The sequence below is a fragment of the Halichondria panicea genome, chromosome 10 (genome assembly GCF_963675165.1).
Source record: "Halichondria panicea chromosome 10, odHalPani1.1, whole genome shotgun sequence".
NCBI lineage: Eukaryota > Metazoa > Porifera > Demospongiae > Suberitida > Halichondriidae > Halichondria > Halichondria panicea.
In genome coordinates, this window is record NC_087386.1 from 5724070 (window position 1) to 5751756 (window position 27687).

Genomic DNA, 27687 nt, shown 5'->3' on the forward strand with positions numbered 1-27687 from the left:
TTGTGCAACGAAATGGTTTTGAGGCCATTCCAAGAAATATAAGTGCCTCGAAAATTTCGCGCTATACGGTATGTGACATCATTACTGAGCATGCACGTTGTTATCCTGTGTTAGCCGATATCTGGCTCTCAGAGGAAGTGCGGCCTGGGATCGAGGCTAGTGTATCCCCTGACATTAGTGTAGATAGTCATGTGATATTGTATAATGAGTGGGTCTGTGATAAGTGATGGTTCACCTGCTCACACTATCTTGACTCCGTACAGACTGGAGCCACTGCGTTGTATGCAGCTGCTCAGAATGGTCATGTGAGGGCAGTGGAATTGTTGATTGCTGCGAATGCTCAAGTTGAAATTCAAGAGAAGGTGAGATTTACTGCTTATAATTATCTGTATTAATAATTATTTGGTCTTGTTGAGAAGGGGGGACAGCATTGCACATTGCCAGCTATTATTACTGGCTGTTTGTTTGTTTAAAATTTTTTGGATGTTTACAGGATGGTTGGACGGCATTGCACATGGCCAGTCACCAGGGTCACTGTGGAGTTGTTAGAATGTTGTTGGAGGCCAAGGCTGACGTCCATATCAAGTCTAATGTGAGTCACGCTGCATGATTGTAATCACTATACGTATTACTAGAATATTTTGCGGATGAAAAACCTTTGCGAATTAACCAAGTCAGCAGAAAAATTGACCCTTTGCGATCACTATTGCGTTCTGGTGAGGATCGTGTGTATTTACTTAGGTTTTGCGATTTTATTGTTGCGAATTGATCAACTCTCGCAAAGTTGGCGTATGTTTGATGCATTCTAGTATATAGTACAGTAGTTAGGTATACCTTAATGTTACTACCGTATAGCCGGTAATTTTCGTGGGGCAAAAAATTCGTTATTTTCGAGGGCAAGCTAGCTGACCTCCACGAAATTTTAACGTATGTGCGTGGCTTACCGGAACGTATGAATGCAGTGCAGGCAATGAGACTAAACAAATTATTTACCCCACAAAAATTACCCGCTATATGGTACATGTATGTATTATAAACGAGTACTAATTAAATTTTTAGCAAATTTGTTATTAACGCTAAATTAAGACCTCGCTAATAATTATTATTATAACGCATTATGAATTTCAAAAAAGTTCTCTTGAGAGTAAGCTATAGCAAGCTAGCCCCTGTATCTGACTCAAAACTTTCCTTTCAAGCTTAAAACTGGTTGTCCTTAATCAGTGGACTGGCTGACTGGACTGGACTGGACTTTGACCTGACTGTTGCAACACCAATTACATTCCTTTTCTCCAAGACCACAATGACAAATGATCTGACCATTTTGACAAATAATTAATGTGCTAATGAATTTTCTGCCAAAATTAGTACTCTAAAAAATCTGATACGCTAAAATTACTACTGTCTATTTATTAGTAACCTTAATTAAGGTAACAATTATTCATCACCATGGCAACAGTGTTCTCCTGGTTATGTATATATTGCTGTCCACTGTTAAAATTCCTTATTTCCCTTCATCACTAACTGCTCACATACCCACTATACAGGACGGACATACTGCCTATGATATGGCTAGTAGGAAGGGACACACTCAAGTGTGTGAACTACTACACTGACTCTGTACCTTATTAACTGTACTGTTACCATGGCAGCTAGCCTCTGATAGATACGTAGATTGCTTTACACTACATCATTTTGTCTTTTTTGTCTACAGTTTCACCACATTTTATTACAGTTACATTTGAATTTTCTTTGATCATGTAAAACTTGAAATTTGGTCAATAATGGGAGCGATGTGCAAAATTAATAGATTGTTCGATTAAAAAGTTTGTCTGCTAGCTATAGCTATAAGTGTTTGATTCTCAATCACATCTTGAGGTAGCTATAGGAATCTGCAATGTCTCCACTTGCAGTAGATAAGAGATGACAGCATGATGATCACATGACACAGCTGTAGAGGAAATATACAATAAATCAATAAATCAAGGAGAAAATAATTATTACCACGAATAACTAATTCATCAACCAGCTCAACTTCTATAGCTATAGGGTATGTTTCTTCGATCACCATCATTAATGCAAATACAAGATCTCCAAGGTTACCATAGATACACAGCCAAACTGACTTCCCTCACTATTCAGTAGAGGGAGCATTGGACTCAAACAAAGATCTACAAACAGACAGCTAGCTTCAACATCTATTAACACACAAACACCCTCTGTAAAGGAATACTCCATCTCTCACCATAATGAAGAGGTGTCTGATTGTCTGTGTCCTCAATATTAACATCTGCTCCCCTCTTCACAAGTAGTTTCACCATGTTCAGGTTGCCACGGTCACAGGCCCAGTGAAGAAGACCATCCCCTGTATCATGAAATGCATCTCTATATACAACAATCTAGCGTTAATTTGTTGTAAGTTCGGACAATCCAAACTTGCATGGTTATGGTTCAAGGAAATTAGACAGCAATTTTCTTACTTCTAGACTACTGTCAGCTGATTATAAGGTGTGCCTTATTTATGGTGTTGCACTGAACTACTTGTAAGCAAAGATTGGAATATTGTCTAACGAGATACGGACATTGCATATAATAATAGACTTTATATCTCCAGAGCTCTCACATGAGGTCCCAGTTTGGTGTGATCCGATTGGCCTCTTCCAGCACTCTAGTGAGGTCATGTCGGAAGTAGGGCTCAAACACGACATCATCCTCCAGAATCAGGATTTGATCCAGACCCTCCGTCATCATCTGGGGGGTAAGAGAGGTACAGTAAGACTTGTCTATACTGGTCACCCTTGGACAGACCAACAGTGGCTATTATAACAAGATGCTCAGTAGAGCATTCATCCGTGCGTTGACATAACGGACACGCAATCAACTTTTTATTGTAATGACTTTAACATTATGGGGATTCTACAAAGCAACGATTGGATCGATTAGAAAACAGTGTTTTTTGTCGCCTTTGAAGACAAGTAGTTTATTATTTTTCAACCACCGCCTCATTATCAGTTAAAGCAGTTCATGAAAGTGTCTAGTTTGCTCAAACAGCTAATGTTTGTGTCCGCACACAGGAGACTTAGGAGCACATTAACCTGGCTGTAATATTATAGAGGGTGACCACATTAGACAGGTTTCACACAGTTACAAGTGCCCACAATGCAACAGGTAGCAATACTTTCTGTACACATCAACAAGTGTTCACTAACGCCCACTCACCTGCTGCCATATCGTGTGGTGACTAAGGAAACAGCCAAACTCTCCAAAGGTCATAGGTCGTTCTCCCCAAGGGTCCTTCCAGCCGGGTAGGTACTTGATGCCCAGACTGTCCAGGTAGCTCTGATTCAACTGTCTGTAGTGGCCAGGGATAAAATAAACAAAAGAGGTTCTTTTAAATATGAGTTCCCCACCACATCCTTGTGTATCAATTAGTGTGTATTGTCTTCTCCCCCATCCCTCTGTATTGTACAGCCAGTTATGTCTCCCCTCACACACAGTGAACCTATACTCTACACCATGCAGTACATCTCAAGACTACCCTCTCTCAATGACAATTTGGGGTTGGACGTGATAAGCCACTATCTAAAACCTTACTCCATACGATGTATAATTATTAATTTTCTCTCACCTTCCATCGACAGCATCAAAGAGGGTGTAGTTGAAGTTGAGCTCGTCCAGGCTTAAAATCATCCGGTTCCTTCTTTCTGGCCTCCGTACTAGCCCAATCATAAACACCTACCAAATATTGTTTGGAAATTATCAGTGAACTTTTATGATTTCCGTACACATACAACATAACTGTAATAGTAGAGACAGCGTACCGCGTCCAACCCCAAGTTGTCTTTGACAGGGGGTGGTCTGGAGATGTACTGACTGTACAGTATAGGGGGGTGGTCCACTGTGTGGGGGGAAACAATACACACACTAATGCAGTATAGGGGTGTGGTCCACTGTGTGGGGGGAGACAATACACACACTAATGCAGTATAGGGGGGTGGTCCACTGTGTGGGGGGAGACAAGACACACACTAATGCAGTATAGGGGATGGTCCACTGTGTGGGGGGAGACAAGACACACACTAATGCAGTATAGGGGGGTGGTCCACTGTGTGGGGGGAGACAACACACACACTAATGCAGTATAGGGGGGTGGTCCACTGTGTGGGGGGAGACAACACACACACTAATGCAGTATAGGGGGGTGGTCCACTGTGTGGGGGGAGACAAGACACACACTAATGCAGTATAGGGGGTGGTCCACAGTGTGGGGGGAGACAATACACACACTAATGCAGTATAGGGGGGTGGTCCACTGTGTGGGGGGAGACAACACACACACTAATGCAGTATAGGGGGGTGGTCCACTGTGTGGGGGGAGACAATACACACACTAATGCAGTATAGGGGGGTGGTCCACAGTGTGGGGGGAGACAATACACACACTAATGCAGTATAGGGGGTGGTCCACTGTGTGGGGGGAGACAACACACACACTAATGCAGTGTAGGGGGGTGGGCCACTGTGTGGGGGGAGACAACACACACACTAATGCAGTGTAGGGGGGTGGGCCACTGTGTGGGGGGAGACAACACACACACTAGTGCAGTATAGGGGGGGGGGTGGTCCACTGTGTGGGGGGAGACAATACACACACTAATGCAGTATAGGGGGGTGGTCCACTGTGTGGGGGGAGACAACACACACACTAATGCAGTATAGGGGGGTGGTCCACTGTGTGGGGGGAGACAACACACACACTAATGCAGTATAGGGGGGTGGTCCACTGTGTGGGGGGAGACAATACACACACTAATGCAGTATAGGGGGGTGGTCCACTGTGTGGGGGGAGACAAGACACACACTAATGCAGTATAGGGGGGTGGTCCACTGTGTGGGGGGAGACAATACACACACTAATGCAGTATAGGGGGGTGGTCCACTGTGTGGGGGGAGACAACACACACACTAATGCAGTATAGGGGTGGTGGTCCACTGTGTGGGGGGAGACAATACACACACTAATGCAGTATAGGGGGGTGGTCCACTGTGTGGGGGGAGACAACACACACACTAATGCAGTATAGGGGGGTGGTCCACTGTGTGGGGGGAGACAATACACACACTAATGCAGTATAGGGGGGTGGTCCACTGTGTGGGGGGAGACAATACACACACTAATGCAGTATAGGGGGGTGGTCCACTGTGTGGGGGGAGACAATACACACACTAATGCAGTATAGGGGGGTGGTCCACTGTGTGGGGGGAGACAACACACACACTAATGCAGTATAGGGGTGGTGGTCCACTGTGTGGGGGGAGACAATACGCACACTAATGCAGTATAGGGGGGTGGTCCACTGTGTGGGGGGAGACAACACACACACTAATGCAGTATAGGGGTGGTGGTCCACTGTGTGGGGGGAGACAATACACACACTAATGCAGTATAGGGGGGTGGTCCACTGTGTGGGGGGAGACAATACACACACTAATGCAGTATAGGGGGGTGGTCCACTGTGTGGGGGGAGACAATACACACACTAATGCAGTATAGGGGGGTGGTCCACTGTGTGGGGGGAGACAAGACACACACTAATGCAGTATAGGGGATGGTCCACTGTGTGGGGGGAGACAAGACACACACTAATGCAGTATAGGGGGGTGGTCCACTGTGTGGGGGGAGACAACACACACACTAATGCAGTATAGGGGGGTGGTCCACTGTGTGGGGGGAGACAACACACACACTAATGCAGTATAGGGGGGTGGTCCACTGTGTGGGGGGAGACAAGACACACACTAATGCAGTATAGGGGGTGGTCCACAGTGTGGGGGGAGACAATACACACACTAATGCAGTATAGGGGGGTGGTCCACTGTGTGGGGGGAGACAACACACACACTAATGCAGTATAGGGGGGTGGTCCACTGTGTGGGGGGAGACAATACACACACTAATGCAGTATAGGGGGGTGGTCCACAGTGTGGGGGGAGACAATACACACACTAATGCAGTATAGGGGGTGGTCCACTGTGTGGGGGGAGACAACACACACACTAATGCAGTGTAGGGGGGTGGGCCACTGTGTGGGGGGAGACAACACACACACTAATGCAGTGTAGGGGGGTGGGCCACTGTGTGGGGGGAGACAACACACACACTAGTGCAGTATAGGGGGGGGGGGTGGTCCACTGTGTGGGGGGAGACAATACACACACTAATGCAGTATAGGGGGGTGGTCCACTGTGTGGGGGGAGACAACACACACACTAATGCAGTATAGGGGGGTGGTCCACTGTGTGGGGGGAGACAACACACACACTAATGCAGTATAGGGGGGTGGTCCACTGTGTGGGGGGAGACAATACACACACTAATGCAGTATAGGGGGGTGGTCCACTGTGTGGGGGGAGACAATACACACACTAATGCAGTATAGGGGGGTGGTCCACTGTGTGGGGGGAGACAATACACACACTAATGCAGTATAGGGGGGTGGTCCACTGTGTGGGGGGAGACAACACACACACTAATGCAGTATAGGGGTGGTGGTCCACTGTGTGGGGGGAGACAATACACACACTAATGCAGTATAGGGGGGTGGTCCACTGTGTGGGGGGAGACAACACACACACTAATGCAGTATAGGGGGGTGGTCCACTGTGTGGGGGGAGACAATACACACACTAATGCAGTATAGGGGGGTGGTCCACTGTGTGGGGGGAGACAATACACACACTAATGCAGTATAGGGGGGTGGTCCACTGTGTGGGGGGAGACAATACACACACTAATGCAGTATAGGGGGGTGGTCCACTGTGTGGGGGGAGACAACACACACACTAATGCAGTATAGGGGTGGTGGTCCACTGTGTGGGGGGAGACAATACGCACACTAATGCAGTATAGGGGGGTGGTCCACTGTGTGGGGGGAGACAACACACACACTAATGCAGTATAGGGGTGGTGGTCCACTGTGTGGGGGGAGACAATACACACACTAATGCAGTATAGGGGGGTGGTCCACTGTGTGGGGGGAGACAATACACACACTAATGCAGTATAGGGGGGTGGTCCACTGTGTGGGGGGAGACAATACACACACTAATGCAGTATAGGGGGGTGGTCCACTGTGTGGGGGGAGACAACACACACACTAATGCAGTATAGGGGGATGGTCCACTGTGTGGGGGGAGACAAGACACACACTAATGCAGTATAGGGGGGTGGTCCACTGTGTGGGGGGAGACAACACACACACTAATGCAGTATAGGGGGGTGGTCCACTGTGTGGGGGGAGACAACACACACACTAATGCAGTATAGGGGGGTGGTCCACTGTGTGGGGGGAGACAAGACACACACTAATGCAGTATAGGGGGTGGTCCACAGTGTGGGGGGAGACAATACACACACTAATGCAGTATAGGGGGGTGGTCCACTGTGTGGGGGGAGACAACACACACACTAATGCAGTATAGGGGGGTGGTCCACTGTGTGGGGGGAGACAATACACACACTAATGCAGTATAGGGGGGTGGTCCACAGTGTGGGGGGAGACAATACACACACTAATGCAGTATAGGGGGTGGTCCACTGTGTGGGGGGAGACAACACACACACTAATGCAGTGTAGGGGGGTGGGCCACTGTGTGGGGGGAGACAACACACACACTAATGCAGTGTAGGGGGGTGGGCCACTGTGTGGGGGGAGACAACACACACACTAGTGCAGTATAGGGGGGGGGGGGGGTGGTCCACTGTGTGGGGGGAGACAATACACACACTAATGCAGTATAGGGGGGTGGTCCACTGTGTGGGGGGAGACAACACACACACTAATGCAGTATAGGGGGGTGGTCCACTGTGTGGGGGGAGACAACACACACACTAATGCAGTATAGGGGGGTGGTCCACTGTGTGGGGGGAGACAATACACACACTAATGCAGTATAGGGGGGTGGTCCACTGTGTGGGGGGAGACAATACACACACTAATGCAGTATAGGGGGGTGGTCCACTGTGTGGGGGGAGACAATACACACACTAATGCAGTATAGGGGGGTGGTCCACTGTGTGGGGGGAGACAACACACACACTAATGCAGTATAGGGGTGGTGGTCCACTGTGTGGGGGGAGACAATACACACACTAATGCAGTATAGGGGGGTGGTCCACTGTGTGGGGGGAGACAACACACACACTAATGCAGTATAGGGGGGTGGTCCACTGTGTGGGGGGAGACAATACACACACTAATGCAGTATAGGGGGGTGGTCCACTGTGTGGGGGGAGACAATACACACACTAATGCAGTATAGGGGGGTGGTCCACTGTGTGGGGGGAGACAATACACACACTAATGCAGTATAGGGGGGTGGTCCACTGTGTGGGGGGAGACAACACACACACTAATGCAGTATAGGGGTGGTGGTCCACTGTGTGGGGGGAGACAATACGCACACTAATGCAGTATAGGGGGGTGGTCCACTGTGTGGGGGGAGACAACACACACACTAATGCAGTATAGGGGTGGTGGTCCACTGTGTGGGGGGAGACAATACACACACTAATGCAGTATAGGGGGGTGGTCCACTGTGTGGGGGGAGACAATACACACACTAATGCAGTATAGGGGGGTGGTCCACTGTGTGGGGGGAGACAATACACACACTAATGCAGTATAGGGGGGTGGTCCACTGTGTGGGGGGAGACAACACACACACTAATGCAGTATAGGGGGATGGTCCACTGTGTGGGGGGAGACAATACACACACTAATGCAGTATAGGGGTGGTGGTCCACTGTGTGGGGGGAGAAAATACACACACTAATGCAGTATAGGGGTGGTGGTCCACTGTGTGGGGGGAGATAATACACACACTAATGCAGTATAGGGGGGTGGTCCACTGTGTGGGGGGAGAAAATACACACACTAATGCAGTATAGGGGTGGTGGTCCACTGTGTGGGGGGAGACAATACACACACTAATGCAGTATAGGGGGGTGGTCCACTGTGTGGGGGGAGACAACACACACACTAATGCAGTATAGGGGGGTGGTCCACTGTGTGGGGGGAGAAAATACACACATTAATGCAGTATAGGGGTGGTGGTCCACTGTGTGGGGGGAGAAAATACACACACTAATGCAGTATAGGGGTGGTGGTCCACTGTGTGGGGGGAGACAATACACACACTAATGCAGTATAGGGGGGTGGTCCACTGTGTGGGGGGAGACAACACACACACTAATGCAGTATAGGGGGGTGGTCCACTGTGTGGGGGGAGACAATACACACACTAATGCAGTATAGGGGGGTGGTCCACTGTGTGGGGGGAGACAATACACACACTAATGCAGTATAGGGGGGTGGTCCACTGTGTGGGGGGAGACAATACACACGGGGGGGGGGGGGGAGACAACACACACACTAATGCAGTATAGGGGGGTGGTCCACTGTGTGGGGGGAGACAACACGCACACTAATGCAGTATAGGGGGGTGGTCCACTGTGTGGGGGGAGACAACACGCACACTAGTGCAGTATAGGGGGGTGGTCCACTGTGTGGGGGGAGACAACACGCACACTAGTGCAGTATAGGGGGGTGGTCCACTGTGTGGGGGGAGACAACACGCACACTAGTGCAGTATAGGGGGGTGGTCCACTGTGTGTAGGGGAGACAACACACATACTAATGCAGTATAGGGGGGTGGTCCACTGTGTGGGGGGAGACAATACACACACTAATGCAGTATAGGGGGGTGGTCCACTGTGTGGGGGGAGACAACACACACACTAATGCAGTATAGGGGGGTGGTCCACTGTGTGGGGGGAGACAACACACACACTAATGCAGTATAGGGGGGTGGTCCACTGTGTGGGGGGAGACAACACACACACTAATGCAGTATAGGGGGGTGGTTCACTGTGTGGGGGGAGACAACACACACACTAATGCAGTACAGGGGGTGGTCCACTGTGTGGGGGGAGACAACACACACACTAGTGCAGTACAGGGGGGTGGTCCACTGTGTGGGGGGAGACAACACACACACTAGTGCAGTACAGGGGGGTGGTCCACTGTGTGGGGGGAGACAACACACACACTAGTGCAGTACAGGGGGGTGGTCCACTGTGTGGGGGGAGACAACACACACACTAGTGCAGTACAGGGGGGTGGTCCACTGTGTGGGGGGAGACAACACACACACTAGTGCAGTACAGGGGGGTGGTCCACTGTGTGGGGGGAGACAATACACACACACTAGTGCAGTACAGGGGGGTGGTCCACTGTGTTGGGGGAGACAACACACACACTAGTGCAGTACAGGGGGGTGGTCCACTGTGTGGGGGGAGACAACACACACACTAGTGCAGTATAGGGGGGTGGTCCACTGTGTGGGGGGAGACAACACACACACTAATGCAGTATAGGGGGGTGGTCCACTGTGTGGGGGGAGACAACACACACACTAATGCAGTATAGGGTGGTGGTCCACTGTGTGGGGGGAGACAACACTCACACTAATGCAGTATAGGGGGGTGGTCCACTGTGTGGGGGGAGACAACACACACACTAATGCAGTATAGGGGGGTGGTCCACTGTGTGGGGGGAGACAACACACACACTAATGCAGTATAGGGGGGTGGTCCACTGTGTGGGGGGAGACAACACACACACTAATGCAGTATAGGGGGGTGGTCCACTGTGTGGGGGGGAGCCTATTACTAGAATAATTATTTTGTTGGTGAAAAACCTTAGCAAATGAGCCCACCCTTTGCTAGATCTAACTATTGTGTTCTGGCGAGGATCGTGTGTATTTACTAATAATAATTTAGGTTTTGCGATTTTATTGTTGCAAATTGATCAACCCTCGGCAAGTTCACATAATCATGTTTGATGCTCGCAAAACATTAATGATACAGAGAGTGTCTAGTGGGCAAGTAGAGGCTTACCAAGGTTGTCCAGCTGAAAGAGGAGGCAGCGTGGTCCAGGCTCTCATAGTCCTCTGGTTTGACCATGAACCCAAACACCTCGGTGTTCAGAATGTGCATAGGCAGATCTACAGTGGAGGGAAGGGGACAATTCAAACTTGTTCTACATGTACATACATGTACCATAATAAAGTGCACAGGTCAGCAAATAATGTATTCAGTGCAAGCCTCGTACATATAGACAAGTTATCCCCTCCCTATGGACTGTACACGCACTGACTTACCTTTGCTGATCCATCAGAATCCGTAGTGTCCTGTTGTTCACCAGAAAGTTGTCACAGTCTAGCCGCTGGATAAACAACAATTGTATAGTTAATCTGAGCTAGATACTGTGGATACCAAAATTGCAATAACTAAAACTGTATCTACTACTGTCTTGGGCAGACTAACAGTGGTTGTAATAAAGAGGTGGTCTGCTAACACAGGTCCAAACACATGCTATATGGAGACTTTGGGCCTCATTAACCTGGCTGTATTATAGAGGGTGACCTGCTTACAGGGTGACCACTATAGACAGGTTTCACTGTATCATAATGGTACGTCTAGAGATAGCCTAGCTAGGTCGTTACAATAGATGGGCCGGGAACGAGGCTAGAGATGGTCACACCGATAACTCACAAAGAGGTAGTCTGCCCCTGAACGCCTGGCCGCCTCCAGACCTTTCTGTCTCAGCTGGGCAACATGGACGAACCTCTCGTCATGCTCCTCGAAGGGGTCAAGGTTCGGATACAGCCACTCGTCTGATGACTTCAAGTCCACCGATTTGTACAAGAGCTTAACGTTTTCTGCCCACTCAGCAAGTATTGCCGTGGTGTTGTCACCGTTATGGTCTGTTCTGATCCTACAGTGTAGTTAATGATATTCATAGGTGGGTGGGGCTGGTACAAACACAATAGGGTTTTGTTTGCATGCAAGAAACAGAAATAGAAATTCTGCAAACTATTGCATCTGATATAGAGTAACATCTAATTATGATGCATAGTGGCAGGTGCAACTTACCACAATGAAATCCTGTCTTTAGGATAGTCCAAGTTCTCCAGATAACCGAGAAAGTTGGGTAGCATGTGAGCTGAATTTCTAGCCAGAATAGCAAGGAAGACACTCGGCAGATCTTCAGCTGCTTCTAACGAGGAGTCTCCATTGTCCAACATGTATACAGACGGTATGGCAGTCACTAGGAGAGCTATGCACACAGCAAATGCACAGCAAGTGCAATCCAGTGTATCGAGAGACTATTCATAGATGATCCGTGGAGCTGGGAATTTGATGGATATTTCTGACTGGTAATTATTTCACTGCTTCTGGAGCCTTACTCCTTCCTTAATCTACGCTCTCAGAGTCTGTGTGGCAGCCTCGCTTCTTTGATGGAGAACTGTACTTCTTTATCTTGACAAGAGAAGGATGTTATTGCTAACTAGCCTCTACACAGGCTCTCCTTTTTCTGTTCTTTATCACAATCGTTCAATAAGATAAAATACTGTATTATTCGTTCAATGAGATAAAATACGGTATTAATTGGAGGAATAAAGAAAGAAATAGACGTAAAGTTAGGAAAAAGGAGAGCCTGTATCGGGAAGTCGCGTGAGGGTAGAAGGGTGGTAGAAGGGTGAAAATGAGCGTGGGCATACTGAGCTAGAGATGTTGGACTGCCCACGCAGAGGTCTACGACTAATAAAACTTTGCCTGCAGCAAGCTGGACATGGACTTGGAACTGGAAGTTTGCAAGCACTATAGCTAGCTATACCTTAGGCTTAGCTAGATGATCTACTAGTCTAGATTGTGTGTTTAGATTCTATCACTATTACCTTTTCTTGTGTAGAATAGCTTAGTCATCATTATCATATAGCAGGTAGCTACTGCCACCAGAGCTGGCCACGCTGGTTCTCTGATCTGACTTGCAGCACAGCTTGGTGGTTGTCTCAGTGCAGTGCAGTACAGTACAGTCTTACTCTGAATGCGTGGGAGAATACCTTACGTCACGATTGTGGGCTACATATCGCCCACGTTCATAAAAATCCTTGTGGATCACGCGATTTCCCAAACCAGGCCTTACTTTTTCTTAACTGTACGCCCATTTCTTCCCTTGCTGCCTCACTATGTCTTGTTTATGGATGAACAGTGACAACAGCAAGAAAAAGTAAGGCCTGGGAACAAGGCTAATTGCTAACTGCCATTCTTGGACATCTGAGCATGCGCAGTAAGCACGTGTCATGCCCCTTATATGTAAACTGTGCAAATGGCTACAAGATCAAGAAGTGACCTTGATGCTCTGGTGGTCCAGGTGGAAGGATTGAATCTAGAGGAGAACAAAGCTGGCTCAGGGGCTTATGGCTGTGTCTTTAGAGTGACGGTGAATGGAAGACACTGCATTGCTAAGAAGATTCACTCCATATTGCTCCAAGAGCGATCCCTTGGATAGAGGGGGAACATTGTGACAAAGTTCAGAAATGAATGTCATATTCTGAGTGTTTTACATCACCCCAACATAGTTGGTTTCGTTGGAGTCCATTACGGCCGCAATAAAAACGACATCAGTCTAATAATGGAGAGGCTTCATTCTGACTTGGCCAATTTCGTTGAAACCCATCGAGACACGAATATCGCCACTAGAATCCATATCCTGTATGATGTATCCAAGGGCGGGCCTTCACTATCTCCACTCTCTGACCCCTCCCCTCATCCATCGTGACCTCACTGCTCCCAACATCCTGCTCACTGAGGACCTCACTGCCAAGATCGGAGACCTGGGTGTCTCCAGATTTGTGGATCTAGAGAGATTAACCTAACAAGTACCCCAGGAAATGCAGGCTACATGCCTCCCGAGTGTCATGTGGAACGGCCCACCTACACTACCAAGCTGGACATCTTCTCATTCGGTTATCTCATCATTCACACTGTTATCGGCGATTTCCCTAAAGTCTACGACATACTTCGAAGTGATCCCAACTATTTCAAATATATTAACAATGGAAAAGAGGAGCTCATGCGTCGAAGCACTGCTGTCCATGGTGACAAAATGGGGGAGAAACATGCTCTTTATCCTCTTGTTGTTAGCTGCCTCCATGACCGACCTCAACAGAGACCATCAGTTGACGAAGTGATTGTCTCACTCAGAAAGCTGTGTCTACAGCACCCCAGGATGGTACGTGAGTGAGTGGGTGGAGGTATCAAATGTGCATTGTCAGCTTATATAGTGTTAGTGTCGACTGTATGCTGGTACTTCTGTGTGGGTGGCTATAGAATCTTGAACAGTATATAACATGTACATACAATTTGTGTCATTCCTTCTTTTGGGTGTGTTTACTGATAGTGTATTTTCTCCCAGGCATTTCTAGATGCTTGTGAGACGGATAATGTAGGTGTGGTTCTGGAGCTACTGGAGTGTGGGGCTGATCCCAACCAGGCAGACAAGGTGAGGGGAATACTGTCTACAGTGCCAATATGTCTGTTGGTTGACGATATTGTCTCTACAGAATGGTTGGACTGCTCTTTACTGGGCTAGTGACATTGGACATGATGAGATAGTGAGGGTCCTCTTAGCAGCCAAGGCTACTGTCAACACTCAGACCAAGGTTGGTTTTGTTGTACAAACAATTTCCCACAACATGCCGTTTACATTGTTTTCCTCCTATGTACAGTCGGGACAGACCCCTCTTTGGACAGCCAGTTTCTATGGTCATCAGAAATGTATCGACCTCCTAATCGATGCTGGGGCCAATGTTGATGTACCCAAAGAGGTGAGCTGTACACACATCTCAGAGGCCACTAGCCACAGAGCCTCCCCATGTTCTGTTGACCTGGTCCATTATTAGACACCAGAGCTAGTCATGTTTGTGTAGAGAGCACTGGTAGTTGGTGTACCGAGGTACGACACGCATCTCATGATATATTCAAACAATTTTTACGTTGTTTTCGATATAATGTGTTCCCAACAATAACTCTGTTATTCTGTGACTAAGGCTCAAGGGTAGTAGTTTAGACCTAGATCTAACTGTTTCCATGGAATATTCAATTCAAAAACAATGTCGTACCTCCTCTGCCCTGACATTAGTGTAGATAGTCATGTGATATTGTATGAGGTGATATTGTGTAATGAGTGGATCTGTACTATCTTGACTCTGTACAGGATGGAGGCACTGCATTGTGGGTAGCTGCTCAGGAGGGTCGTGTGAGGGCAGTGGAAATATTAATTGCTGCAAAAGCTAAAATTGACATTCAAAAGAAGGTGAGATTTACTATTTGTCTGTTAGTAATTATTTGGATCTGTACACAGAACGGAGCCACAGCATTGCACATGGCCAGTCTGAATGGTCGTTGTGGAGTTGTTAGAATGTTGTTGGAGGCCAAGGCTGACGTTAAAATCAAAACTAATGTGAGTCACGCTGCATGATTGTATATAATTATGATACTGTATATCACCATGGCAACATTAAATCCAGTGGTTTTGTGATAAATTCCTTATTTTCCTTCATCACTAACTGCTCACATACCCACTATACAGGACGGACGTACTGCCTATGATGTGGCTAGTAGGAAAGGACACACTCAAGTGTGTGAACTACTACACTGACTCTGTACCTTATTAACTGTACTGTTACCATGGCAGCTAGCCTCTGATAGATACGTTGATTGCAAATTTATACACTACATCATTAATTTTTGTCTTATAATAAATTTTTTTTCTATATACGGTTTCTCATGTATTTCACCAAGTTACATTCTGATCATGTAAAACTTGAAAGTTAATTGGTCAATAATGGGAAATGTGCAAAATTAATAACCTGAAACTAGATTGAATTGTTTGTCTAAAGGTGCGGCCTGGAATCGAGGCTATATAATTATATAGGTGCTTGATTCTCAATCACATCTTGAGATAGGAATCCCACTTGTAGTAGATAAGAGATGACAGCATGATGATCACATGACACAGCTGTAGAGGAAATACAATCACGAATATAATTATAAGGAATTCAAAAAAAGACAATAATTATTACCGCGAATAAATCTAATAACCAGCTCAACTTCTACAGCTATAGGGTATAATATGTTTCCTCGATCACCATCATTAATGCAAATACAAAAAGATCTCCAAGGTTACCATAGATACACAGCTAACTGACTTCCCTCACTATTCAGTAGAGGGAGCATTGGACTCAAACAAAGATCTACAAACAGACAGCTAGCTTCAACATGTATTAACACACAAGCACCCTCTGTAAAGGAATACTCCATCTCTCACCATAATGAAGAGGTGTCTGATTGTCTGTGTCCTCAATATTAACCCTTTCCCTGCTTTAATTAAAAGTGAATATTTGCATATTTTGTTTAAAAAATTTATAACTCATGAACCGTATATTAAAAACACTTGTAACAAAGTTCCACAGGTAGAACCGGACCTGTCGCATTCATGGACTCATCATCGTTGCCTAGCAACCAACCACCACCCCACAAATAACAATTGTTAACAAAAATTCATAATTATGTTCACAAACAATACTGTATGATGTTACGAAGTGACTGAACACATGATATAAGTGTTCAGAATGTTCTCACGGTGACATGGCTCACTCAGGACTCAATCATGATCTGCAGAAACTTGTATTTGAGGTTCTATTGGCAGATGCCCTTTTCCCGGGAAATATTTTCTTCACCTACACACAGGATTACAAGTTCAATGGTGGCTCATGATGTCCACTGTTGTACTAACTAGCCTAAATAAACCTATAGTGAAGCTATCAAGACTACAAATGCTACTCTATAGTGACTTACCAGGTTCAGGAAGATGGTCCACCTCAAGTGCGTCTTCCTCAGGATTCTCAGGCTCTTTCTTTTTAGTTTGACCTCTGAAAGGAAGCTTCCTACCTAGCTATGATCTCAGTCACTGTCCTCTCACTGTACAAGGCCATAAGCATCGATATTCTCACTCTCTAGCTTCCCTAGAACCTCCCTGAGGTTGTACTACAAAGATCTTGTAGCAATTATAAAACGGTCACTTTTCTTTCGATGATTCTGATCGAACCGTACCTTGAAGCAAAATATTAAAAATACCACGTGGAAGAGCAGCTCAATGCGCATGTGCTGGTACCTGCAGTGTGTGCATAGCTCCAACACAGCGTGCACAATGATTTTTTTTTATTTATCAGTAGCCATGCCGACTATAGTCGGCTAAAGCGGGGAAAGGGTTAACATCTGCTCCCTCTTCACAAGTAGTTTCACCATGTTCAGGTTGCCACGGTCATAGGCCCAGTGAAGAAGACCCATCCCCTGTATCATGAAATGCATCTCTATATACAACAATCTAGCGTTAATTTGTTGTAAGTTGGACAATCCAAACTAGCATGGTTATAGTTCAAGGAAATTAGACAGCAATTTTCTTACTTCTAGACTACTGTCAGCTGATTATAAGGTGTGCCTTATTTATGGTGTTGCACTGAACTATTTGTAAGCAAAGATTGGTCTAACGAGATACGAACATTGCGTATAATAATAGACTGTATATCTCCAGAGCTCTCACATGAGGTCCCAGTTTGGTGTGATCCGATTGGACTCTTCCAGCACTCTAGTGAGGTCATGTCGGAAGTAGGGCTCAAACACGACATCATCCTCCAGAATCAGGATTTGATCCAGACCCTCCGTCATCATCTGGGGGGCAAGAGAGGTACAGTAAGACTTGTCTATACTGGTCACCCTTGGACAGACCAACAGTGGCTATTATAACAAGATGCTCAGTAGAGCATTCATCTCGTGCGTTGACATAACGGACACGCAATCAACTTTTTATCGTAATAACTTTAACATTATGGGGATTCTACAAAGCAACGATTGGATCGATTAGAAAATAGTGTTTTTTGTCACAATTTGAAGACAAGTAGTTTATTATTTTTCAACCACTGTCTCATTATCAGTTAAAGCAATTCATGAAAGTGTCTAGTTTGCTCAAACAGCTAATGTTTGTGTCCGCACACAGGAGACTTAGGAGCACATTAACCTGGCTGTACTATTATAGAGGGTGACCACATTAGACAGGTTTCACACAGTTACAAGTGCCCACAATGCAACAGGTAGCAATACTTTCTGTACACATCAACAAGTGTCCACTAACGCCCACTCACCTGCTGCCATATCGTGTGGTGACTAAGGAAACAGCCGACCTCTCCAAAGCTCATAGGTCGTTCTCTCCAAGGGTCCTTCCAGCCAGGTAGGTACTTGATGCCCATACTGTCCAGGTAGCTCTGATTCAACTGTCTGTAGTGGCCTGGGATAAAATAAACAAAAGAGGTTCTTTTAAACATGAGTTCCCCACCACATCGTTGTGTATCAATTAGTGTGTATTGTCTCCTCCCCCATCCCTCTGTATTGTACAGCCAGTTATGTCTCCCCTCACACACAGTGAACCTATACTCTACACCATGCAGTACATCTCAAGACTACCCTCTCTCAATGGCAATTTGGGGTTGGACGTGATAAGCCACTATCTAAAACCTTACTCCATACGATGTATGATTATTAATTTTCTCTCACCTTCCATCGACAGCATCAAAGAGGGTGTAGTTGAAGTTGAGCTCGTCCAGGCTTAAAATCATCCGGTTTCTTCTTTCTGGCCTCCGTACTAGCCCAATCATGAACACCTACCAAATATTGTTTGGAAATTATCAGTGAACTTTTATGATTTCCGTACACATACAACATAACTGTAATAGTAGAGACAGCTTACCGCGTCCAACCCCAAGTTGTTCTTGACAGGGGGTGGTCTGGAGATGTACTGACTGTACAGTATAGGGGGGTGGTCCACTGTGAGGGGGGAGACAATACACACACTAATGCAGTATAGGGGGGTGGTCCACTGTGTGGGGGGAGACAATACGCACACTAATGCAGTATAGGGGGGTGGTCCACTGTGTGGGGAGAGACAACACGCACACTAATGCAGTATAGGGGGGTGGTCCACTGTGTGGGGGGAGACAACACACACACTAATGCAGTATAGGGGGGTGGTCCACTGTGTGGGGGGAGACAACACACACACTAATGCAGTATAGGGGGGTGGTCCACTGTGTGGGGGGAGACAACACACACACTAATGCAGTATAGGGGGATGGTCCACTGTGTGGGGGGAGACAACACGCACACTAATGCAGTATAGGGGGGTGGTCCACTTTGTGTGGGGAGACAACACGCACACTAATGCAGTATAGGGAGTGGTCCACCGTGTGGGGGGAGACAACACACACACTAATGCAGTATAGGGGGATGGTCCACTGTGTGGGGGGAGACAACACACGCACACTAATGCAGTATAGGGGGGTGGTCCACTGTGTGGGGGGAGACAACACGCACACTAATGCAGTATAGGGGGGTGGTCCACTGTGTGGGGGGAGACAACACACACACTAATGCAGTATAGGGGGGTGGTCCACTGTGTGGGGGGAGACAACACGCACACTAATGCAGTATAGGGGGGTGGTCCAGTGTGTGGGGGGAGACAACACGCACACTAATGCAGTATAGGGGGGTGGTCCACTGTGTGGGGGGAGACAACACGCACACTAATGCAGTATAGGGGGGAGGTCCACTGTGTGGGGTGGAGACAACACACACACTAATGCAGTATAGGGGGGAGGTCCACTGTGTGGGGGGAGACAACACACACTAATGCAGTATAGGGGGGTGGTCCACCGTGTGGGGGGAGACAACACACACTAATGCAGTATAGGGGGTGGTCCACTGTGTGGGGGGAGACAACACGCACACTAATGCAGTATAGGGGGGTGGTCCACTGTGTGGGGGGAGACAACACGCACACTAATGCAGTATAGGGGGAAGGTCCACTGTGTGGGGGGAGACAACCCACACACTAATGCAGTATAGGGGGGTGGTCCACTGTGTGGGGGGAGACAATACGCACACTAATGCAGTATAGGGGGATGGTCCACTGTGTGGGGGGAGACAATACGCACACTAATGCAGTATAGGGGGGTGGTCCACTGTGTGGGGGGAGACAACATGCACACTAATGCAGTATAGGGGGGTGGTCCACTGTGTGGGGGGAGACAACATGCACACTAATGCAGTATAGGGGGGTGGTCCACTGTGTGGGGGGAGACAACACGCACACTAATGCAGTATAGGGGGGTGGTCCACTGTGTGGGGGGAGACAACACGCACACTAATGCAGTATAGGGGGGTGGTCCACTGTGTGGGGGGAGACAACACGCACACTAATGCAGTATAGGGGGGTGGTCCACCGTGTGGGGAGAGACAACACGCACACTAATGCAGTATAGGGGGGTGGTCCACTGTGTGGGGGGAGACAACACACACACTAATGCAGTATAGGGGGGTGGTCCACTGTGTGGGGGGAGACAACACGCACACTAATGCAGTATAGGGGGGTGGTCCACTGTGTGGGGGGAGACAACACGCACACTAGTGCAGTATAGGGGGGGTGGTCCACTGTGTGGGGGGAGACAATACACACACACTAATGCAGTATAGGGGGGAGGTCCACCGTGTGGGGGGAGACAATACACACACTAATGCAGTATAGGGGGGTGGTCCACTGTGTGGGGGGAGACAACACACACACTAATGCAGTACAGGGGGGTGGTCCACTGTGTGGGGGGAGACAATACACACACTAGTGCAGTATAGGGGGGTGGTCCACTGTGTGGTGGAGACAACACACACACTAATGCAGTATAGGGGGGTGGTCGACAACACGCACACTAATGCAGTATAGGGGGGTGGTCCACTGTGTGGGGTGGAGACAACACACACACTAATGCAGTATAGGGGGGTGGTCCACTGTGTGGGGGGAGACAACACACACATTAATGCAGTATAGGGGGGTGGTCCACCGTGTGGGGGGGAGACAACACGCACACTAATGCAGTATAGGGGGTGGTCCACCGTGTGGGGGGAGTCAACACGCACACTAGTGCAGTATAGGGGGTGGTCCACCGTGTGGGGGGAGACAACACGCACACTAGTGCAGTATAGGGGGGTGGTCCACCGTGTGGGGGGAGTCAACACGCACACTAGTGCAGTATAGGGGGTGGTCCACCGTGTGGGGGGAGACAACACACACTAATGCAGTATAGGGGGGTGGTCCACCGTGTGGGGGGAGTCAACACGCACACTAGTGCAGTATAGGGGGTGGTCCACCGTGTGGGGGGAGACAACACGCACACTAGTGCAGTATAGGGGGTGGTCCACTGTGTGGGGGGAGACAACACGCACACTAGTGCAGTATAGGGGGTGGTCCACCGTGTGGGGGAGACAACACGCACAGTAGTGCAGTATAGGGGGTGGTCCACCGTGTGGGGGAGACAACACGCACACTAGTGCAGTATAGGGGGATGGTCCACCGTGTGGTAGGAGACAACACGCACACTAGTGCAGTATAGGGGGGTGGTCCACCGTGTGGGGGGAGACAACACGCACACTAGTGCAGTATAGGGGGGTGGTCCACCGTGTGGGGGGAGACAACACGCACACTAATGCAGTATACGGGGGTGGTCCACCGTGTGGGGGGAGACAACACGCACACTAATGCAGTATACGGGGGTGGTCCACCGTGGGGGGGAGACAACACGCACACTAATGCAGTATAGGGGGGTGGTCCACCGTGGGGGGGGAGACAACACGCACACTAATGCAGTATAGGGGGGTGGTCCACCGTGTGGGGGGAGACAACACGCACACTAATGCAGTATAGGGGGTGGTCCACCGTGTGGGGGGAGACAACACGCACACTAATGCAGTATAGGGGGGTGGTCCACCGTGTGGGGGGAGACAACACGCACACTAATGCAGTATAGGGGGGTGGTCCACCGTGTGGGGGGAGACAACACGCACACTAATGCAGTATAGGGGGGTGGTCCACCGTGTGGGGGGAGACAACACGCACACTAATGCAGTATAGGGGGGTGGTCCACCGTGTGGGGGGAGACAACACGCACACTAATGCAGTATAGGGGGGTGGTCCACCGTGTGGGGGGAAGACAACACGCACACTAATGCAGAATAGGGGGGTGGTCCACCGTGTGGGGGGAAGACAACACGCACACTAATGCAGTATAGGGGGGTGGTCCACCGTGTGGGGGGAGACAACACGCACACTAATGCAGTATAGGGGGGTGGTCCACCGTGTGGGGGGAGACAACACGCACACTAATGCAGTATAGGGGGGTGGTCCACCGTGTGGGGGGAGACAACACGCACACTAGGTCCACTGTGTGGGGGGAGACAACACGCACACTAGTGCAGTATAGGGGGGTGGTCCACTGTGTGGGGGGAGACAACACGCACACTAATGCAGTATAGGGGGGTGGTCCACTGTGTGGGGGGAGACAACACACACACTATTGCAGTATAGGGGGGTGGTCTACTGTGTGGGGGGAGACAATACGCACACTAATGCAGTACAGGGGGGTGGTCCACTGTGTGGGGGGAGACAATACGCACACTAATGCAGTACAGGGGGGTGGTCCACTGTGTGGGGGGAGACAACACGCACACTAATGCAGTACAGGGGGGTGGTCCACTGTGTGGGGGGAGACAACACGCACACTAATGCAGTACAGGGGGGTGGTCCACTGTGTGGGGGGAGACAACACGCACACTAGTGCAGTATAGGGGGGTGGTCCACTGTGTGGGGAGAGACAACACGCACACTAGTGCAGTATAGGGGGGTGGTCCACTGTGTGGGGGGAGACAACACGCACACTAGTGCAGTATAGGGGGGTGGTCCACTGTGTGGGGGGAGACAACACGCACACTAATGCAGTATAGGGGGGTGGTCCACTGTGTGGGGGGAGACAACACACACACTATTGCAGTATAGGGGGGTGGTCTACTGTGTGGGGGGAGACAATACGCACACTAATGCAGTACAGGGGGGTGGTCCACTGTGTGGGGGGAGACAATACGCACACTAATGCAGTACAGGGGGGTGGTCCACTGTGTGGGGGGAGACAACACGCACACTAATGCAGTACAGGGGGGTGGTCCACTGTGTGGGGGGAGACAACACGCACACTAATGCAGTACAGGGGGGTGGTCCACTGTGTGGGGGGAGACAACACGCACACTAGTGCAGTATAGGGGGGTGGTCCACTGTGTGGGGAGAGACAACACGCACACTAGTGCAGTATAGGGGGGTGGTCCACTGTGTGGGGGGAGACAACACGCACACTAGTGCAGTATAGGGGGGTGGTCCACTGTGTGGGGGGAGACAACACGCACACTAGTGCAGTATAGGGGGAGTGGTCCACTGTGTGGGGGGAGACAACACGCACACTAGTGCAGTATAGGGGGGGTGGTCCACTGTGTGGGGGGAGACAATACACACACACTAATGCAGTATAGGGGGGAGGTCCACCGTGTGGGGGGAGACAATACACACACTAATGCAGTATAGGGGGGTGGTCCACTGTGTGGGGGGAGACAATACACACACTAGTGCAGTATAGGGGGGTGGTCCTCTGTGTGGGGGGAGACAACACGCACACTAATGCAGTATAGGGGGGTGGTCCACTGTGTGGGGGGAGACAACACACACACTAATGCAGTATAGGGGGGTGGTCCACTGTGTGGGGGGAGACAACACACACACTAATGCAGTACAGGGAGGTGGTCCACTGTGTGAGGGGAGACAACACACACACTAATGCAGTATAGGGGGGTGGTCCACTGTGTGGGGGGAGACAATACACACACTAATGGATACACAGTCAAGGATGTTGTGGGAACACTATTAAAAGAGCACCTCTTTATATGACCTGCACTAATTATACCCGCCCACACACATTGTTCACAGCAACAATGGAGCTACATCAGCACACACTGAGATGGCTACTGGCTATACTAACAAAGAGCAGATGACACCGCAGCCTTAAGGGGGAGAGGCTTACCAAGGTTTTCGTGGTCCAGGCTCTCATAGTCCAGGCTCTCATAGTCCTCTGAACCCAAACACCTCGGTGTTCAGAATGTGCATAGGCAGATCTACAGTGGAGGGAAGGGGACAATTCAAACTAGTTATGGTTTGGGTAATTTGATAAGCTTGAAGAGTCTGTCCAATACAGTACCTGCCATTTTTGCCGAGTATGCCAAGTGTGTGACCTCATCCATGGGTCCAGTGAACCCGTCCAGTGCCGGCCAGTGTTGGAGCCTCTCTGACCCCGCCCACCTCAGGTCAACGAGGAGGGCGGAGTGAACCACAGGGACTGGGATACAGCCCACCTGCGTCCCTTGGAGGATAGGGATATAGTCAGGGGTACGTTTGTAGTAGCCCTGAGGGGAAACAGTCAAAAGATGAAAACGCATTATTTTTTCAAGTTGTCAGACACAGGTCACACTTGATTGACACTTGACATTGGGAATGACTTAATTTGTACACAGTGCATTGGCACAGTACAGCTTGTGGGCATGTTCATGATAGAGAGGCAGACTTTACACAAAAGTACAGTGCGACAGTATGGTATAATCCATGAAATGGAGTACCCTCCACTCCACTAGATCTAGACCTCCTTAGCTCAACTCACCCGGCTGTCTATTCCACACCAGAAGTTGGAGTAAGCAGCATCCTTGCCCGACTTTAGCATCGGAGCCACTATTGCCCTGTGTGTGGTGTGTGTGTGATGTGTGTGTGGGTGTGGGGGGGACCATACAATGTTGACTATGTAATCAATGTGAGAGTGTTGATGAATGGTAATAGCGACTAAATGCTGTGTGTCTATATGTTAAGACAATAAGAGTATTTTTTGAGACAATGGCTTTAGCCTACACGCTGTATTTATCGCTATAGTAACACACAGGAAAAGGTCAGCTGACTCTCAGAGTACGTTGTCTGACTCTCACTCTATTACAGACAAATCAAATAGTTCAACAATGGAGAAAAAATAAACAGTAATCCAATGTCAGCCATAACTAAGGACCAGGCACTCACAGACAGAGGAAACTCTTAATGCTTTACACTGTACATATCTGAGCAGAGCTACAGTGTGGTCACCCTCTAATAATACAGACAGGTTAAAAAGCCCCAAAGTCTCCATAGCATGTGTTTCAATCAACCTGTGTTACTGCCCAAGGGGGATCCCCTCCCTATGGACTGTACATGCACTGACTTACCTTTGCTGATCCATCAGAATCCGTAGTGTCCTGTTGTTCACCAGAAAGTTGTCACAGTCTAGCCGCTGGATAAACAACAATTGTATAGTTAATCTGAGCTAGATACTGTGGATACCAAAATTGCAATAACTAAAACTGTATCTACTACTGTCTTGGGCAGACTAACAGTGGTTGAAATAAAGAGGTGGCCTGCTAACACAGGTCCAAACACATGCTATGGAGACTTTGGGCCTCATTAACCTGGCTGTATTATAGAGGGTGACCTGCTTACAGGGTGACCACTATAGACAGGTTTCACTGTATCATAATGGTACGTCTAGAGATAGCCTAGCTAGGTCGTTACAATAGATGGGCCGGGAACGAGGCTAGAGATGACCACACAGATAACTCACAAAGAGGTAGTCTGCCCCTGAACGCCTAGCCGCCTCCAGACCTTCCTGTCTCAACTGGGCAACATGGACAAACCTCTCGTCATGCTCCTCGAAGGGGTCAAGGTTCGGATACAGCCACTCGTCTGATGACTTCAAGTCCACCGATTTGTACACGAGCTTAACGTTTTCTGCCCACTCAGCAAGTATTGCCGTGGTGTTGTCACTGTTATGGTCTGTTCTGATCCTACAGTGTAGTTAATGATATTCATAGGTGGGTGGGGCTGGTACAAACACAATAGGGTTTTGTTGAAACAGAAATAGAAATTCTGCACACTATTACATACAATGCATCTGATATAGAGTAACAACCTCTAATTATGATGCATAGTGGCAGGTGCAACTTACCACAATGAAATCCTGTCTTTAGGATAGTCCAAGTTCTCCAGATAACCGAAAAAGTTGGGTAGCATGTGAGCTGAATTTCTAGCCAGAATAGCAAGGAAGACACTCGGCAGAACTTCAGCTGCTTCTAACGAGGAGTCTCCATTGTCCAACGTGTATACAGACGGTATGGCAGTCACTAGGAGAGCTATGCACACGGCAAGTGCAATCCAGTGTATCGAGAGACTATTCATAGATGATCCGTGGAGCTGGGAATTTGATGGAGTTTATCTTAACATCTGACTGGTGATTATTTCACTGCTTCTCGAGCCTTACTCTGTGTGACAGCCTCGCTTCTTTGATGGAGAACTGTGCTTCTTTATCTTGACAAGAGGAGGATGTCCCTAGGCCCTATTGTTAATGTTATCATGTTATTGCTTAATTAAATAGTCAGCATGCTCGTTTAACTATTATATTGAGTTTGTTTCATTAATGATCTTTTCCATTCTCTGCTAGATCTATCTGAGCATGCGCAGTAAGCATGTGTTTTGCCCCTTATTATGTAAACCCCAGAGTAAACAGTAAGAATGTGCCCTGCCCTTTATGTAAACTGTGTAAATGGCTACAAGAAGTGACCTTGATGCTCTGGTGGTCCAAGTGGAAGGATTGAATCTAGAGGAGAACAAAGCTGGCTCAGGGGCTTATGGCTGTGTCTTTAGAGTGACGGTGAATGGAAGACACTGCATTGCTAAGAAGCTTCACTCCATATTGCTCCAAGAGCGATCCCTTGGACAGAGGGAGAGCATTGTGACAAAGTTCAGAAATGAATGTCATATTCTGAGTGTTTTACATCACCCCAACATAGTTGGTTTCGTTGGAGTCCATTACGGCCGCGATAAGAACGACATCAGTCTAATAATGGAGAGGCTTCATTCCGACTTGGCTGATTTCGTTGAAACCCATCGAGACACGAATATCGCCACTAGAATCCATATCCTGTATGATGTATCCAAGGGACTGCACTATCTCCACTCTCTGACCCCTCCCCTCATCCATCGTGACCTCACTGCTCCCAACATCCTGCTCACTGAGGACCTCACTGCCAAGATCGGAGACCTGGGTGTCTCCAGGTATGTTGTTGTTTTTGCAACAAAGGAAAATGTTTGTTTTAATGAGTTAGAAACAAAAATGAGTAATATGGGAAAACAAAGGCAAAAATGTAAAACCTAATGTTCATTTACAGGTATGTTGATCTGGAGAGATTGACTCATGTTCTGACAAACGTCCCAGGAAATCCAACCTACATGCCTCCCGAGTGTCATGTGGAGCCACCCACTTACACTACCAAGCTGGACATCTTCTCATTCGGTCATCTCATCATTCACACTGTTATCGGTGATTTCCCTAAAGTCAAGATTGTACCTCATAGTATTCGCAACTATTTCAAGTCCATCGGAGGAAAGGAGGAGCTCATGCGTCGAAGCACTGCTGTCCATGGTGACAAAATGGGGCAGAAACACGCTCTTTATCCTCTTGTTGTTAGCTGCCTCCATGACCGACCTCAACAGAGACCATCAGTTGACGAAGTGATTGTCTCACTCAGAAAGCTGTGTCTACAGCAGCCCAGGATGGTACGTGAGTGAGTGGGTGGAGGTATCAAATGTGCATTGTCAGCTTATATAGTGTTAGTGTCGACTGTATGCTGGTACTTCTGTGTGGGTGGCTATAGAATCTTGAACAGTATATAACATGTACATACAATTTGTGTCATTCCATCTTTTGGGTGTGTTTACTGAGAGTGTATTTTCT

At 48.4% G+C, this 27687-nt stretch overlaps 6 protein-coding genes across 7 annotated transcripts in view; 3 read left to right on the top strand and 3 right to left on the bottom strand.

Annotated features, from left to right (window-relative positions):
• The window catches only part of LOC135342575 (uncharacterized), a 242336-nt gene that overhangs the window by 33616 nt on the left and 181033 nt on the right, over window positions 1–27687 (top strand). Inside the window, exon 18 of the mRNA XM_064539323.1 lies at window positions 14635–14733. Within this exon, the coding sequence (XP_064395393.1) occupies window positions 14635–14733 (99 nt within the window). The remainder of the gene's footprint in view (window positions 1–14634; window positions 14734–27687) is intronic.
• Window positions 1–27687, top strand: part of LOC135342679 (ankyrin repeat and protein kinase domain-containing protein 1-like) — a 63565-nt gene that overhangs the window by 20159 nt on the left and 15719 nt on the right. The window contains exons 6-8 of one of the 2 annotated variants that reach the window (XM_064539483.1): window positions 264–362; window positions 494–592; window positions 1545–1770. In XM_064539483.1, the coding sequence (XP_064395553.1) occupies window positions 264–362; window positions 494–592; window positions 1545–1613 (267 nt within the window). In that variant the 3' untranslated portion in view covers window positions 1614–1770. Of the gene's footprint in view, window positions 1–263; window positions 363–493; window positions 593–1544; window positions 1771–27687 lie in introns of those variants that run through there. The other variant, XM_064539484.1, reaches the window with a different exon arrangement.
• The window catches only part of LOC135342650 (procollagen galactosyltransferase 2-like), a 92677-nt gene that overhangs the window by 12087 nt on the left and 52903 nt on the right, over window positions 1–27687 (bottom strand). Inside the window, exons 7-10 of the mRNA XM_064539443.1 lie at window positions 18711–18787; window positions 3626–3732; window positions 3217–3349; window positions 2621–2748 (exon numbers count right to left, since the gene is read on the bottom strand). Coding sequence (XP_064395513.1) covers window positions 2621–2748; window positions 3217–3349; window positions 3626–3732; window positions 18711–18787 — 445 coding nt within the window. The remainder of the gene's footprint in view (window positions 1–2620; window positions 2749–3216; window positions 3350–3625; window positions 3733–18710; window positions 18788–27687) is intronic.
• LOC135342792 (glycosyltransferase 25 family member-like) lies at window positions 10957–13060 on the bottom strand. Its single transcript, XM_064539655.1, has 4 exons — window positions 11996–13060; window positions 11615–11837; window positions 11221–11285; window positions 10957–11064 (listed from the first exon to the last, which is right to left on the bottom strand). The coding sequence occupies exons 1-4, from the start codon at window positions 12145–12147 to the stop codon at window positions 11001–11003; spliced, it is 504 nt and encodes a 167-aa protein (XP_064395725.1). The 5' UTR covers window positions 12148–13060; the 3' UTR covers window positions 10957–11000.
• On the bottom strand, window positions 15710–26325 carry LOC135342748 (procollagen galactosyltransferase 2-like). Its single transcript, XM_064539593.1, has 7 exons — window positions 25903–26325; window positions 25519–25741; window positions 25127–25191; window positions 24541–24616; window positions 24085–24289; window positions 23911–24001; window positions 15710–15926 (listed from the first exon to the last, which is right to left on the bottom strand). Exons 1-6 carry the CDS (start codon window positions 26130–26132, stop codon window positions 23949–23951), a joined length of 852 nt encoding a protein of 283 aa, XP_064395663.1. The 5' UTR covers window positions 26133–26325; the 3' UTR covers window positions 15710–15926; window positions 23911–23948.
• Window positions 26442–27677, top strand: LOC135342734 (uncharacterized). The gene is made up of 2 exons (XM_064539572.1): window positions 26442–27008; window positions 27122–27677. The coding sequence occupies exons 1-2, from the start codon at window positions 26497–26499 to the stop codon at window positions 27519–27521; spliced, it is 912 nt and encodes a 303-aa protein (XP_064395642.1). The 5' UTR covers window positions 26442–26496; the 3' UTR covers window positions 27522–27677.

Excerpts from the sequence above, each read along its gene's own strand:
- LOC135342734 (XM_064539572.1), top strand. The coding sequence starts at position 26,497 with ATGGCTACAAGAAGTGACCTTGATGCTCTGGTGGTCCAAGTGGAAGGA. Across the intron at positions 27,009-27,121 it reads GGAGACCTGGGTGTCTCCAG|GTATGTTGATCTGGAGAGAT; the intron begins GTATGTTGTTGT and ends GTTCATTTACAG.
- LOC135342748 (XM_064539593.1), bottom strand. The coding sequence starts at position 26,132 with ATGAATAGTCTCTCGATACACTGGATTGCACTTGCCGTGTGCATAGCT. Across the intron at positions 25,742-25,902 it reads AAAGACAGGATTTCATTGTG|GATCAGAACAGACCATAACA; the intron begins GTAAGTTGCACC and ends ACTACACTGTAG. Across the intron at positions 24,002-24,084 it reads ATACTCGGCAAAAATGGCAG|ATCTGCCTATGCACATTCTG; the intron begins GTACTGTATTGG and ends CCTCCACTGTAG.
- LOC135342792 (XM_064539655.1), bottom strand. The coding sequence starts at position 12,147 with ATGTTGGACAATGGAGACTCCTCGTTAGAAGCAGCTGAAGATCTGCCG. Across the intron at positions 11,286-11,614 it reads CAGGGGCAGACTACCTCTTT|CGGCTAGACTGTGACAACTT; the intron begins GTGAGTTATCGG and ends TTGTTTATCCAG. Across the intron at positions 11,065-11,220 it reads ATTCTGATGGATCAGCAAAG|ATCTGCCTATGCACATTCTG; the intron begins GTAAGTCAGTGC and ends CCTCCACTGTAG.